Here is a 16,757-nt window from a genome sequence, read left to right on the forward strand (position 1 = left end):
AAATTGGAACCAAACAAATAAAAACAGCATTCACAATAGAGTAGTGGATAACCCAGCCTTAGTACTGGAATCGAAACCAATAAAAAGTGGATAAACTTGGGTGTCGAACCCGCGACCTCTCTCTCAACCGGCTCAACCACTACCCTGCTAATTAATGTCAAGACCATAATGTATTTTTCTTTCATATTGTCGACCAAGTAACATACAAAATATAATAAAAACTCAGTTCTGAGCTTTATCTAGATCAGTACAATAACAGGCGACTGGTTGTGTAACGAAAGGTCGCGAATTCGATTCTTGCACAAAATTTTTTTATCTCCATCAGCAAATATTAATAGTATTCTATTTTTATAATTGCTTAATAATAGTTTATGAAACTTTATTTTAAATTTGTTGCAAAATTTAACTATTTTTGGATTTATAAAAAATAAGTTACTAAGATCCTAACTATAGGAAATTTCATATTAGGGTCATTTGTGGATATCGGTATAATCTAATTTTAAGTCAATAGTAAAGTGCCTTTACGACAAACATGCTACATATTCATAAAAAGATTCAAACATAATTAAGTCCAAATCTCACAGATAACAATGCGATTAATCGAATTATGAATCAACTAACCATATCAGTGAAAAAGGAAAAAAATAGTATATTTGTAAGTTGCGTTCGTCCTCGCGGCCACAGTCGGATGTGTAAAGTAAAAGTGCTGCGAGATGGCCCGCTATATAAAGTAGCCGCGGCTCGGTCAGACATCATAACCACATTGACTCTACAACCGTACACAACATGGCCAAGTGGATCGTAAGTTCAATATTTTGGAGTGCAGTGAAGTGCGTGATAGGAAGTTGGATGTGATGGTGCGATCGTGATGTGATACTTTTGAGTGTACTAATTGTATTTTCTCGCTCAGGTCGCCCTCGCTCTGATCGGCTGCGCGGTGGCTGAGCCCCCCGTCGGCTACAGCTACTCGGCGCCATCATCGCTATACGTGGTGGGCGGCGGCCACGGCTCATCGCTCAGCAGCGGTGGCCACTACCACCCCGTGCCCGTCGGCTACCAGACCTCCGAGGGCTACTCCGTCGACCCCCATCTCCTGGAGAAGGTCAAGCACATCATCCTCAAGGATGAGATCCAGAACCAGGCTTACCAATCCTCTTCCTCCCACGGTCACGGAATCTCCTCCCACTACGGTGCCCCCGCGCCCGTCTACGGTGTTCCTCACGAGAGGATCGTAGGCATTGAGCTCGACCACATCCAGCAGGGCATTCAGGTGGCGCAGTACCACCAGGCCGATGAGGGTTACGGTTACGCCAGTGGATATTCCGGCTACTCCGGCGGCCACGGTGGCTACAGCAGCTATTCCGCTCCCTCTGTGAGCTACACCACCATCGGAGTACCGTCCGGATCCTACGGAGTGCCCTCTCCCTCATCCTCCTACGGCGCTCCCCATCATTAAACGAAACGAATTAGTCATTTCATCTCATTGTAAAATATGAAAACACCATGTGATCGCACCTTAGAAAATATTATGTATTATATTTGTTGTTATAAGTTTTCTGTAAATAAAACGACTTTTTTGTAAATCTTGGTTTTCTTGACGCGTTTGAACCTTACAGTAAATATTATTGATAAGTGTTTAGCTATTGTCCTGTCACTTTCCCGAGAAGCAAGCTGATTAGTCATGAAAAATGTTTATTGGTAAGGCCCAATGTTTATGGAAAGGCCGTGCGTGTGATGTAATATTGCAATTTGCACTTAAAGTGGATTTAGCTCGCTTTTGTTTCACTTGCGCGACCACTTTTACTTTTGAACTGATGGCCGCGGTTGGTTACCAGTTTGAAAGGAGTGGATCGGGATTCGGCGAAACATTCACAAATTATCATACGCAGTTAATTAAGTGAATGTAAAGTGACCCAGATACAAGGGCCAATTGAGATCGATATACAAGTTTTCTGATCCAAAATTTGTAGTAGCCTTTATATTTCTAGTACACTTTGGGTGAACCGTGATCGAATTAAAACCAAGGCCATCAAAATAAGGGCAATCGAAAGCGAAAGTGAACCATCGGAATCCAAAATTACACATTATCTAATCCGCTCGATGCAACACCAAAACTACGGTTGCGCAAGCACATTTAGCGAAAATTAGCGGATTTCGCTGGATAGTTAATCTGTGCATGTACTTTCTCCAGTGGGTTGCGTAAGTGGCCAGACTGGACTAGTAACGTGTGCTAGATCCTTCGCTTCCTAGATTGGGCAAAGGATTTCGAAGCATCAATTTTGTTATATAAGTGTAGCGAGCCTTGTAGGTAAAACAGTAACATCACTCATAGATTTGAATTAATTTTTAAGGTGCTCCAATTTAAATATTAAGTCTAACAAAGTCTAGTAATAGATAAACATTCACCCTTTTTATCACCGAAGGTAGGTAGAAATGTTTATAATGCCATTCTAATCCTGGTCGAACCTCATTTGTTTTTATTAAATAAATACCAAAGTTTCAGATTTGACCAAGGCATCGAACCAAGAACCTCACAATTCACATCCACTGGCCAATAAGCAATCTTAAAAAACCCTGTTGAAATATTCAGAAACTTTTTCTCTTTATTTTTGCATCGGCTTCATGTCATTCAATGTTAATTTTGGGCTGACATCAAAATTAAGAGAACGATTAAAGGTCCAAAAAAGTTTTAAGTTATGTTACGGCTTCAGTTAATAATTTTCGGTTCTGTATTGGAAAAAAAAGTCAGTTGATAATACTATCGATACGTGAATTGAATTTAAGAGTGGGATCAAACTCCAGATTGTTAAGGAACCTTGCGCTATGCTTATCTAGTAAATATATATCATCGAAATGGTCATTTTCTTCCATCACAGGTAAAATATCTTCAGATTTTACTATTAATACTATTAGTTGGGGCAATACTTGATTGCGGCGTGATACCGTTATTTCAAGATTACTACTAAACGACAATATTTTTTAATACAGACAGTGAACACCCTAACTTCTCGTGACTAAATTTTTTAATTTAAAATTATTTGCCAATGTATTACTTGTCTTTGCCTTAAAATATAATTGAATAAATTCACTGATTATGTATCCAGATTCAAACTCGCTACCTTTCGATTCGCAAGCTGCTCAGGTTCTACAACGCAACCGACGTTGTCAATTCATAATGGAGACAACACGGTATTAATCAGTTAAACGAAAATACTTCAATCCTCAAGCACATTAAACTTAATCACATAAAAATGATTACAATTTACAGATTTATTATTCTCATTAAGGATAACGGTTCGTTCATCATTTACTTCGACATATATAATATGAAGCTATAGAAGAGAGCGACACTCGAAGTCTCTCTTTTAGATAAAAGAAAAGTTATCCACGAGAGAACCGGAGTAACCGACGTCGCTCGTAGAAGTAGCACACTGATGGGAAGTGGGCCAGCCATATCTGCAGAGGGATGGACAGTTGATGAAGCGGACAGTTTCTGGAGTGGAGATAGCGTTAGTTAAACGTAGTGTAGAACAACCAGCTGTACAATCGACGACTTGAAGAAAAGGCATGGGAAGCGGACGGTTGCGGGCTGCTCAAACACGGGATGGTTGGCGCTGACTTCGGGCTATGGTCAGCAGTGGACGGCAAGAGGCTGATTGGAGCTCGTGGCTTTGTTCGCATTAAAACAATTTTCTGCTAGAAAAATCCCTAAAACAACTACTCTTCACAGCGCCATTTGTACGAAAGCTGCGTCATCAAATCGTCAAAATATAAAAAAATTCTACCGGAGTAAGTTATGGAGATAAAAAATATCCTGTATATGAAACAAGGATATGGTCTATATGTGTACCAAATTCTATCCAAGGCCGTTGACCCCCCTAAAATAGGAGTTATCCTTAACCTATTATGTAACTAAATATTTGAAATTAGACTTAATATTTTAATGTGGTTTGGAACATTTTTGTTTAACTATGTCCAAATGACCCCGCAACAATATTGTGGGTCACCTTCGAGGTTTTTTACAAGTACGCAATTAATTATAAAAATACATAAGCATGTTATTATATTTGTAAATTTAAATTATTGTATTATTTTCATGCAAAAACTGGTCACGTTGTTAACTGTTTTAACCACTAACGCAAAATGAGGTGTTTTAAGTGTAACGAGAGTATTTATAGCATCATAGCTCCTAAACGGATGAACTGATTTTGATATAGTTTTAAAGCGTCTTTTCAGGATACAAGTGAAGATTAGACAAAGCCGAGACATGAGTCTCAATAAAAACTACGGAATCGAACCTGCGGTATCTCCAACCGGCGTATCCACTGGGCCCCTGCGGCTGCTTGACTTCAAGTATGTACACGACTCTTGGAAGCAATTAAATATCGTTTGTATGCGTGAATACAATATTTGCATTGAATGCTCGAGCGTAACACAAGAAGCTGAGAGAAAGCTTAAAAACAACTCGAAACGCGTTCCGGTTTCAAGCAAGCTGCACGGCATGAAATATCTGATAATTTTTAACTAAATAACGCGACCAGTTCTCTGGTAAGCGCCATGGTTAACCAGCAAAATTTAGAGACAAGCTCCCGCTCTGTAGTCCGTCCAATCGTGGTCACCATTGGATGTACCGCATTTAGAGCGAATTATTTATCTCCACCGGTTTCTATTCATCGCATCTTCAACTAATTTGTGGAACTTGGTGGCAGAAGAGTCTTTAATCTTGTCTGTCCATCGGGTTGATGTTCAGCTTCGAGAACCTTTGCCTTGAGCGTTGCCGATGATGACAAGTCTCTCCAGATTCTCATCGCCTTTCCGTATAATCGAGACAAGCCTCTCTCCTCAAAATAGCTCCATAAACAATCCATATCGAAACTTGCAAGGCGATCTATGCGACAAATGCGTATATATTTGGAATTGACAGACTTTTTTGTGTCATTTGATCTAGATTTTGTACTTCTAAGATCGTTTTTATATTATTACCCCCTTATTCATAAACGTTATTTATCGAAGGACAAGACTTTACTGTGATAACAAGTCTGTTTCTCAGTTTTATTTATCAAACAGCTTGGTGTTTGTTCAAATTTGTTTATCTGACAGCCAACTAGATTCAAGTTACATCTCAATATTAGCCAATTACAGCGGCCCTATACTTACGCACTGCGAAAGCTGCCATGCAGTCAGCACTGAGAAACAGACTTGTTATCACAGCAATGCTCCGTCCTTAGATAAATAACGTCTATAAATAAGGGGGTAAGGCTTTATTTTTATAAAGTAAATAGTTTAATTGTTAAGAATTGTCTTAAAAACATCAAAGCTTTAAATACCTTTACGTAAAAATTATTGCGTTTCAATAATTTCAGTTGTAGGATAATATGGGTCTATCTTATGTCTTAGAATAACGAACGTCAGTTCAATGTTTTGTCAATAAAATTTCTTGGCAATGGTGCTCTGGTTTAATTGCAGTATTTGAGATTACCACGGGTGAGCTAATTGCTCGTATACCTAATAACTAAAATAATATAGTATTGTAAAGGTTAAATAATTAAAACGAATATAATTGGATAATTTACTTTAAAACATTCAAATGCAGCATTTTAATGAACTTATATTAAAATTTTCTAACATAACAATTAACATAAAATTAAATGCTTTTATTGTTGGACTGTGACTAATGAACAATATATCTTTTCTTTTTTAAAATGTAGAGTTTACTCGTAAAAAAATTTACATAATGTGAATATATTAGTTAACTTATATTTTTAGAGTGTTTTATGGTATAAGCTTATGAATCAATATTATGTCGACCATGATATCAGGAAATTTCCAATAAAGAATGTTTAAGAATCTACAAGTATAATAGATTTATTTATAAAAGGCTTCTTCACTGGATTTGCCATAATAACAAGATTCGGACTAAAATTCAGCATTGAAATAATATAGTTCAGGTCTCGAAGATGGTAAGATTCCAAACATATACTCCATACAATATATGTATTTATAACACACTAGCTGACCCGACAGACGTTATCCTATCTTAACTATGTATGCACGCGCGCATTCTGTCGATCGCTGACAGTTATTTCAAACCACTGACAGTTATGTAAAATTAATATTGTCTTAAGTTTTCTTACATTTTGTAATTTTCCGCACAATTTTTTGAATTTTTAGACCATAGACATACGTATTTGTAGACCACCCCAGTCCCACCTAGGCTGTCTTACTCTCTCTAACAAGACATTGAACAAGTGGGGCAAAATTATAAAGACCGTTAAGTTACAAATACAGTGTACACTAATTTTGTACAAACTATACTATAATCACAACAAAAAGTAATTAATAAAACTTTACACACAAATCAGCATTTCACCTCACCAAATAAATCCGTGACCATTTCACCATCGGAGCTCCAAGGCGATCGACGTATTATACATCATATTATACAATTGTGAACCGGTGTTACTACATTCTAAAACATGAGAAATGACCACTTACTGTACCATCGTTTCATCATAGCATGGAGCCACGCATGCGCCGGCTCGACTGGCACTCCAAACCTAGCATCGACGGATTTGGGTTTATGTTCGTGTGATAGAGGTCAAAGAAATCACACTTCCAAATTCCAAACCTCCTTAGAAGGTATTTTCCATATGCTCTTCTCTTATGAAAATGCAGGGTTAACGCCACACATTGTTTCAAGAATGGTTCAGGAAGGAGTAGGGTTCGTTTTAGGACGAACCGTCTGTCTGATGTCCCATCATTGCTCAGGTCGTATCTTCTACTTCCTATAATTAATACTGACTGGCAATGGAAAGTTTAAACTGAATATAAATAACATTTTGCTCATACATTCAATAGTTCACCTTATTACATTAGTACTAAAGAGTTTATGAAAATGTACCCCTTAAGGGACTTAAGTGCCATAGAGGTGAAATAAACTTCACATAAACAGAAGACGGAACTGTAAATTAGATAATGCCGAAAAAATATGATAATTAATGAAGATGGCCAAAGGAACGTAACTGTTATGTGATTATGCTTTTAAGAGATTCATTTTGCATAATTTGTTCATTAAGGTGAAGTTTGGCGCCCACTCATTTGGGTAATATATGGTTTTTGATAATACTAGGCCCGGCCCAGTATTTTTGTTTGTAAAGATATGGCAAAATAATTCCACTGTACCTGGTAATAAAGAGTAGAGTAAGAAGAACAGATAAATTAGAATCGAGTATTTTTATAAGTGCGCGATAATGTGACCCCGTTGCACCTGATTGGAAGTAGAGTGGAGTCCAATAGAATGTCGACTGACAAGAGATGATTACCCCCCTGCAGTCGACACAATTATGCCGGCCTGTTAGAACCGGATATACACAGGCTGATCCCGAATGCGACACACATACGTAAGCCACTATGGTTTTAACACCTTGTGTACTGTGGTCGCTATCTGGGCGGATATAAATATACCACAAGAAAAACCAACATTGGCAGCCTTGACCGAACGCGCAGTTTGTCGTGCGTATTAACTAAACTAATATTTGCAATCATACGAAGTTCAGTCAGTATGTCATTGAACTTGCAGTCTATTTCTCATCTGCCGCGGGTACCAACCCATGGCACCGTTTACTATTGATAATCCATAAGTATATCAATGATTCTAATTTTTTTTTCCCCTATTGTAGGGTTGATGATTCTAAATTTTTTTTTGGGGGGATTGATCTAACCTATTTTTGCAAGCATGCTGCTGAAAATATTTTGCTTAATTTTGTTGTTAGTAAAATGTGCACAAAAGATTACTCGGTTTAAAACGTACCCAGATCATCTTGATCCATAATCTCTACTCACTATCAAAAAGGCTTTCTAATTTTAATAAACACACTACATCTGCTACTACAATGCAATGAAGTAGAGGAACTTAGATTCACCTAGTTCGAACCCTGGACCTCTTTTATACCACACTCACGAAGCCAATGAGGCAGACGATAAAACAATAAAATTATCTAAGACTCAGTTCTCAGCCGTGACGGACGGAAGCTGTCTAGAATTCCAATTCCAAACCAGTCTACATTCAGCATTAGGTCTATTATTAGAGAAAGTATTCCCACGATTATTTACTAAGTCTATGATAAGTAATTACAGACGTTTGTATTACTTATCTGATGTTTAGTAGAATAAAAAGAAGTAACTGCCTCGGTGGCGTAATTTTGATGAGAATTCGGTACAAGTACGACTACCATACCAGGTCCTGGGTTCGAATCCTGGGTCCAGCCACAAACAACTGTGACTGGGCGTTACTACCTTAAAATTACTCAGTTGCAGCTTGGAGTCAGTAAGTTGGCAGTGTGATATTCCCGTGCCCTGGAAATCACGTAAAGTCGTTGGTTCTTGCGCCTGATGCCTCTTCGGTCATGGATCGCCGTCTCACCGGATTATGAGAGTGAAGGAACAAAGAGTGCACCTGTATATTGCGTACACACTTATGCACTATAATATCTCCTGCGCACCTGACTGATCTCCGTCGAAATTCAATATTTGACATAAAAATTAAATATACTGAATGGTAGTACATTATTATATTCCTGAGCCCACATATAAATCTTATCTCACCATAAAATACTTATCTCAAGCCGGGAATCGAACCCGTGACCTCTTATCTTAGAACTGTCTCGTCACCCAATGAGCTACGGAGGCTGTATTTGATTCGGTACCAAATCAAAATTGGTATAATTTTGGCGACCATACAGACCCAATGTCTACGTGGTTGATATTTTGTGGATCACCCAACATAATGTTGTAATACTTAACCGTTCCAAGACAAAACTATTAGCATTTTAAACATTTCGGGTTTGAGCCTCATTCCGCAATTAGACAAAAAGAAATCTGGCCAACAAACCGGTTATAAGGCAGTTATGTTTACACATGGTCATATAAAATGATCCTAACACGAGTGAAAGTATGTCTAAATTCAACTCTAAATGACATAACATTGTGTTCTAGTTGTCTGCTAATTCCATTCACGATACATACTTTAGTGATGTGGTTGTGTGCCGGCTTGTCGATAAAGCCGGTTGTTATTTATTTTACATCACGGTGATTACATTATTTTGTAAATATTTACTTATCCGCACTCACAACCACCACAAATCCTGTAAGTGAGGATCAGTAACACGCATTTTATGACACCAAACAGTGAATCTCGGCGAGTATCAGGGAACACTAATCCGTCTTTAACCCAAAATGAAATTATAAAAAAAAAATATTAGGAAGAGTTGGAAACATAAATTTTCCACTTCCCTCCATAGCAAAATACTGTAATAATAACTTGAAACCTTTAAAAAATACTGCCCATCGCTTAGCACCGGCCTCTTTTACAACGAAAATGATATAAGCCTTAAGCCTTAAGCCTGGTATAAGACTGCACCTCTGCAAAATCTTGGGAATTTGGGTATGCAGGTTTCCTCACCCTATAAAAGGCGATTTCAGACCACTAATAAATAGATAAAACAATTCCTAAACTTTATACTGAAACTCTGTTACAGTAAAATAACATACAGTTTCAAGGATGCCTTAAAGTATAGTGAAACGGTTTTAAAATTCCTCGCGTGATCGATAGTTGTTATAAAACATACAATATTACGACACTATCAAATAGTTTATACGAAGAAAATTTCGTATAAAGGCCAATAATACATATTTTGCATTAATCTTTCAGTTCTTTCGAATTTCTTGTAATAACAAACTGATATAACGTGAGAAGTAGATTTACTCCGTGATATCAGTAGTAGGAGGTGGAATAACAACCATTGAGATAAAATCAAACACAACTAGTACTCAAGTACCACAATTATCAGGTCGAAAAAATCGAATTACCTTATAGATACACACAAAACAAATTTAAGAAAAAATATTTCGATCAATTGATTTATTTTCCAAGTTTATTATTTATTTTATCATTATTATTAGTATGTTTTTCAGTTTGAACTTACAATTAGCGACGGACCAATCAAATAAAGCTTTTTGATAAAAAAAAAACTTTTACGCATACAAAACCTCAAGCTATAACTAGCATTTAATCTCAATACAATAGCGTTTAATTAATTGAAACAATTATTTTTTTTTAACCCAACTTCATATTCTATTTACTAAACTGCCCAGTTTTTCTTCTTTTTTATATTCATCCCATGGTTATCTGGATTCTGGAAGATATTGTCTCGAGCGATAACGCTGCCATTTGTTCTTTTTTCTTATTTTTTATTTAAATTATTTAACTTGTGTGCAAAAAACGCAAATAAATAAACCTCACTACCTTTAAAACAGTAAATAATTAACATATACTATGCTTTGATCAAGTCTACAATTCACCTAAAAGAATCTAACGCAACCGTCCATTCGTTCGCAGTTCGAGCCCCTCTCTACACATTAGTAAGGAGAGCGGCGGTCTAATCACATAATACCTTCACATAGTTGTGCTGGACGCGTGGCACCTTCGCCGCTATGACCGATGCACTTCCTACAACAACTTGTGTACTATGAATGTATTAGACACGGAAATATAAAACAAAGAAAAAAAAAAGGTTAATTATGGATTTTGGTTATGGGTATTAAAACATACTAAGTGGTGTTAGGAGTATCAAGCTATATTATAATTATTTTAATTTATACAAAAATACAAGACAATCAAATCCAATATGATGAGCGCCGTTCCAATCCATGTTTAGTAATCGAAAGTTGTAGGTTATATAACATAATGGGCTGATTCAGTCAGGCAGGTGACCTGCAAAACTCGACACCCACATGCACAAACATATATGTTTATGAGTGTTATTTATACGACTTTTTATAGAAATTACATAATTTTAATTCTAACCCTCTTGAATTCAACAACAATATTGCATATTAAACACCTTATAATATGCTAAACATAAATACTCATGAAAATATCATAACAAATTAAAATATTAAGTCATGTCTATATGTTTATAGGGCTGTGGTAGGTGAACGATCAATCTTGCGCGGGCGCAGCTCGCATAATGTCTGCTCGGACGCACAAGCGAAAAGCGGAAAGCGTTTTATGACACATTGATAGGAAGAAAGTATCATATTAATTGCGTTTGTAACTATGCAGATAGCCTCTATAAAATATTGTACGCGTATATTAAGAATTTAATTTAAAAAGAATGGAGTTTCCATACAATATGTTGTGAGCTATGATGTCGTCCTTTAATTATTTATATGTTTTTATATGTTATTGTTACTTTGTAACAATGTGTGTCATTATTTTATTGTAAGATTTGATTTTTTGTATAAAAAGTGTCCCATATTACATACTAATCATTTATTATCAATTTAGTCATTGCTACCCGGAGATAAAGGTATGCTTATAATGTGTAAAATGTAATAATTTTATTTTATAAATACGAATAAAATAAAATAACGTACGTAGGTTCGATTCCTAAAGGTATAATAGCTTAAGGGGATAATAAAAATACGATAAAGCGCCTAGACGAACGTCACCTGCGTTCAATTACCTTAATGTCCATGCACTGTTCGTCAGTGGATACACTACTAGTATTGTAAATGTGAAAGTTTGATGATGTTTGTCAGAAAATTACGAGGGAAATAAATAAAATGAAATAGGCAGTAAGATACTAGCGAAACTCAAGTGGCAGTGGGCAGGGCACGTAGCTCGTAGATCTGATGGCCGTTGGGGCGGAAGAGTTCTGGAGTGGCGACCACGAACCAGGAGACGCAGCGTAGGCAGGGCCCCCACGAGATGGACCGACGATCTGGTGAAGGTCGCCGGAGTCCGATGGATGAGTGCGGCCCAGAACCGGTCCCTGTGGCGGTCAATGGGGGAGGCCTATGTCCAGCAGTGGACGAATCCCGGCTGAAATGATGATAATGAGGCAGTCAGATAGGCCATGTCCAAGATTAACATAAATAAAAACAAAAACAAAAAATATTATCGCGGTACATGTGATATACATAAATACATACATAAAGTGTGAAAGTTATTACCCTTTCTTGTTTAGTCGGATAAAAAGAGATACCAAAAGTACTTATTACATATTTCATGTCCAAACTGTAACAACTAGATAGCCATCTCGACATTTTTATTTCTTTGAATGACGAGACGAGCTTGCCGTTCGTCTGATTGTAAGCGATACGATCGCCCATAAATAGTAGAGACACCATCCAACACTTTGAAGTACAAAGTATTATTTGGTATTCCTCTGCGCTCGCCATCCTCAGACATGACATGTTAAGTTTCATTATGTCCAACTACAATATCCTTCAAACTGGAACACAACAGTGACTACACTGCTGCTTGGTAGCAGAATTTAACATTGCATTGGCACCTACCCAGACAGACTCTCACATATTAGAGACCTACTAGTAAAAATCAATACGACATTCATACATTAATCAATTTATTAACGTGGCAGATATTTAAATGTCCAACGTAATATGTCGCATTATACAGAAATGTCAACTGACTAAGAATAACCCCATATCATTACCATCAAGCCACTCGCAATCCATCATTCAGTTGTAAAACATTAACTCATCATATCATTACCATTCATTTTATTACCAATTTAAGTCAATTTTCTGCTATACGTATTTAAATGTATTATTTCACACATTATGTTGTTTGTATGAGAGAGCAGTTCGGGTAATTTCGTGGTAGTTGATTGATGTGTGTAATTTATTTTTATTATAACGATGATACGATGGAATCAGTAATTTTATTCAGTACGTAAGGTATAGTGGTTTATTTGATTTGGGTTGAATTTGAGTCTGGAATAGAACATGCGTATGAAATTATTGGTTTTTAGATATTTTTGTTTTCAACTGCACATCATATTACATAATGTATGTCTCTATTACTAAAGTTTGAATATTTGGGAATACACTAACTCCTGATCTACCAGGTATAGTCACCCACATAAGTAGTTGAAAAAATTCAAAACTTCAAATCGCCTATACTTTTGTATTCTCACCAAAATATGTTTTTTTTTTTTTTCAAAATAGGTGAGATTAATTTTATTGCACACGAAGAAATAAATGTTCCAATTAAACTAAACGTGTATATGCGGTTTGTAGTTTTGAATTTCTTTAACTACTTTTGTGACTGACTACAAGGAAACTATCCAGTCTATTATTACACATTTGAAAAATCTTTTTTTAGAGCAGCGTTCGAATACTATTGTATCCGATTTAAAGGTCGTCTTAAGTGGTAATTATAGGACATAAAATTATTTTTATTTAAAATATCCATGGTCCGTATTATCTCACCGGCTTTAGCATTGAACTCACGACCATATCACAATTAAACTAACTTTAAAACGAAATTTAATTTCCACTAAATATAATAATAATCCCACTGCTGGACACGGGCCTTCTCTAATACTGAGAGGGATTAGGCCTTAGTCCACCACGTTGGCCTAGTGGACATTGGTAGACAAGGCACACCCTCGTAATTCCTATAGAGAACTTCTTAGGGATGAAGGTCTCCTCACGATATTTACCGTTAAGCAAGCGTTAATTCAGAAAGAATACCCACTTAGAGAAGGAGGTGTGTGCACTAGGTGTCGAACCTGCGGCCATTGTCTCGGCAGTCCGTTCCACAACTAGGCTATCGGCACCTCCACTACACTTTAAACCCACTAAAGAATCTAAAGCACGTGATGAATACGAAATCTTAAAGATCCGGTTCAAACCGATTATACACGTTACCCAACAGCATCCCACCAGGAATATTAACCACCTCCGCGTATGAGAGCTGTCAAGTTTAACAGCAATTCGTATGGACGGCTTTCCACATCTCGTTTTGTAATCTTTATATTGCAATATTGTATGAACGTATCTATACGTTTACGTATGCACGTCCATGCACGGAGGACATTTTTCGCAGCCCTAGGCACACAGTAAAGTGTTTATGCCTCTTGGTTGGTAAATTCACATTGAGCCCAAGGAAACCGCGTACATTTCCCCTCCTTCTCCACTACGCTAATTTTAAAGAGGTTCATACTTCCCTCCCCGAATTATTTCCTCTCAACTCTCCTCTGGGTCCCTGCAGTCGCTAAGCAGGATGAATCCAGTATCCCTTTCGTAGGTAACTCTAGGTGTAGAGTGAAGGGCGCCTTAAAAAAATTACACTTCCGTATTGAGGAAATGTAATATTAGTCTTGATATAGCTGCATTGTCTATACTGTTATTAGTATCAATATCAAGTCTTGGTAAAAAAAATCGACAGCGTTTATCGGAGTGCAAGCGGCTGATTCAATGACCTGTTCCCAAGATAGCTAGTTTAGACATAAGACGAAATCAAATCTAGTCGTCATAATATTTTTTACATACGTACCTTTTTTATACGTGCTTGTCAAAGTGACTCCTCGGCACCTGGTGGTAAGTGGATACCGAGAGAATATCGACTGACGATAGATGATTACCCCTCGTCAGTTGCCACAATTACTTGCTTCACTGACCTACATACATACATAACATCACGCATTTATCCCCGAAGGGGTATGCAGAGGCGCAACTAGAGCACCCACTTTTCGCCAAGTATGTTCCGTCCCATGATGTGATAGGGGGCGAGCCTATCGCCATATCGGGCACAAATTCCAGACTCCGGGCTGATACTGAGCAGAAAAACCCAAATATCACTTTGCCCGAGCCGGGATTCGAACCCAGGACCTCAGAGCGTTATTGTACCGGACATGCAATACAACTACGCCACCGAGGCAGTCACTGACTTCACTGACCTGGATGATACTAAAAAAACAGATTGTAAATACAATACTTACACTAGTCAGGCCTGAATACCGCATTACCTAAATGATAGATACTATAAAATCTGTGCTTACTGCGTAGGGTCTAGCCAGATTTCTCCATTGCGTAAACAATAGTCTGCATTCATATCGAGAGATCTCGCCATAGTGTCCCCGATTTTGGCAATAAATTGCAAAGCGAAATTCGAATTCTTCGAACTTAATTTGCATTTCTGGATACATTGTTTCATTTCAAGCTCTGAATATGTGGAAATGAGCATCTTTTTATGTACAAATAAATGACGGACAATTCTCTCGCTTTGATTTGTAAACGACTGCGTGATACTGCACTGTGGTCACTTTAAGACAGAGGTTCCCAAACTTTTTTGTCTCATAGAGGTTTTTTCTCATTAGATTGAATGTCTTACAAGCCTGCCTCGGCGGTGTAACTCTGTTCCATGCCTGTTACGATATCGCTCTGAGTATCCCAGATTTGGTATTGAGTTTTTCCTTTCAGTATCTACCTGGAGTCTAGGACCGATATGGCGATAGGCTCGCCACCTATCACAATAACGGACGGAACACTCCGAACACTGGATACCGTGATTAAATCTCAGCCTATCCCCTCGGGAATAAAGGCGTTCGTAATTTCTCTCATACAACGGCTTTCCTGTAATCTTTAACACAATAATTTGCATGCATGCGCTCGAACGAAGATAAACAAAGCAGCGGATTTACATACATACAACCATACCATCTAATAATAAAAAAACGACTTAAGTACAAATGATTATATTACTTAACTATATTACCATATAGGCATCACGTTAGCACGTTTACATACATTATCTATAAATAGCAATGATTACGTCTTACATAACTTTATTTTTTTATACTAAGCCCGCAAACCATGTCTAAATACTGGTCAAATATAACACGAAACACCAGACGCTGTCGAATAAATTGTCATAAACGAAATACAATTAAGGTCAGATGACCTTAGGGGTCAATTGTACTTGTCCTGGATATTGATAATTTTCATACAGATCTCAGTATTTCTTTCGTGTGAAGTTGGCAGCACATTCTATAAAAATTATGCGTGTTTATCGGTGATAGAGATTAAAGAGTCATCAAAAATATGTATCAAATCTCCGTCAACCGATCCGTACCGATCAAAATCAAAAAATAGTTGGCAGTATTCACATGCAACATAAAATTTTATCTAATTATTTATTTTTTATTTAATTTATGTTAACTTTTATGAAGGTATAAGAGAGTGGCTCTGTTGACATGTTTGAAGCTTAAATGGAGTTCGACCCACTGTTTCACATAAAACTAACGCCAAGTGACAACAATATCCTGTTGCGTCTGGTATAGTGAATAGGATTTTAGAAGGCTTAATCAACTTCTTCTTTTCAAATAATACTTTTGGTATTGCGACTGTTGAATGAAATGAAATGATTAATTTATTTGAAGATGTAAAATAACATTATTTAGATAATAATATTGGATCACTTAAAATTACATGTGAGGTGATTCATTGACTCCCGGACTACACTACAAAATTACTATTAAACCAGGTCCTCCAGATTACGGGAATTACCTGGGTAACCATTTTAAAAATACTAACTATACCATTTTAGCTAAAGTATATGACGCATACAAATCACATTCTATCAGGTCTTATGTTACTCGTGCAAATCACATGCCATGACGTAACCGGTCAGTCAACATCTAAGGAACCGCGTGCGCCGGCGCAGCATGCCAAACACTTTCCTTGCGGATTATCACACGCTGATCTCTGTGAAAGTTATGACCTGCACTGTTCGAGATTACGTTATTATTGGGTTATGAGAAGGGCTTTTGGAAAATACGTGCAGAAAGTCAGTGACATTTTCAGTGTGTAAGTCTTTAGACGCATACTGAATTAGAGGTCGAGTATAACCATAACAACTACGGAGTAAATACATATATATGTTCTGA

The 16,757-nt window shown here is 37.2% G+C and overlaps 1 protein-coding gene across 1 annotated transcript; it reads left to right on the forward strand.

Annotated features, from left to right (window-relative positions):
* The first annotated feature begins 698 nt into the window (after positions 1 to 698).
* LOC115454465 (prisilkin-39) lies at positions 699 to 1,534 on the forward strand. The gene is made up of 2 exons (XM_030183195.2): positions 699 to 801; positions 911 to 1,534. The coding sequence occupies exons 1-2, from the start codon at positions 787 to 789 to the stop codon at positions 1,454 to 1,456; spliced, it is 561 nt and encodes a 186-aa protein (XP_030039055.1). The 5' UTR covers positions 699 to 786; the 3' UTR covers positions 1,457 to 1,534.
* Positions 1,535 to 16,757: the final 15,223 nt, after the last annotated feature.

This window comes from Manduca sexta, chromosome 17 (assembly GCF_014839805.1).
Source record: "Manduca sexta isolate Smith_Timp_Sample1 chromosome 17, JHU_Msex_v1.0, whole genome shotgun sequence".
NCBI classification, from domain to species: domain Eukaryota; kingdom Metazoa; phylum Arthropoda; class Insecta; order Lepidoptera; family Sphingidae; genus Manduca; species Manduca sexta.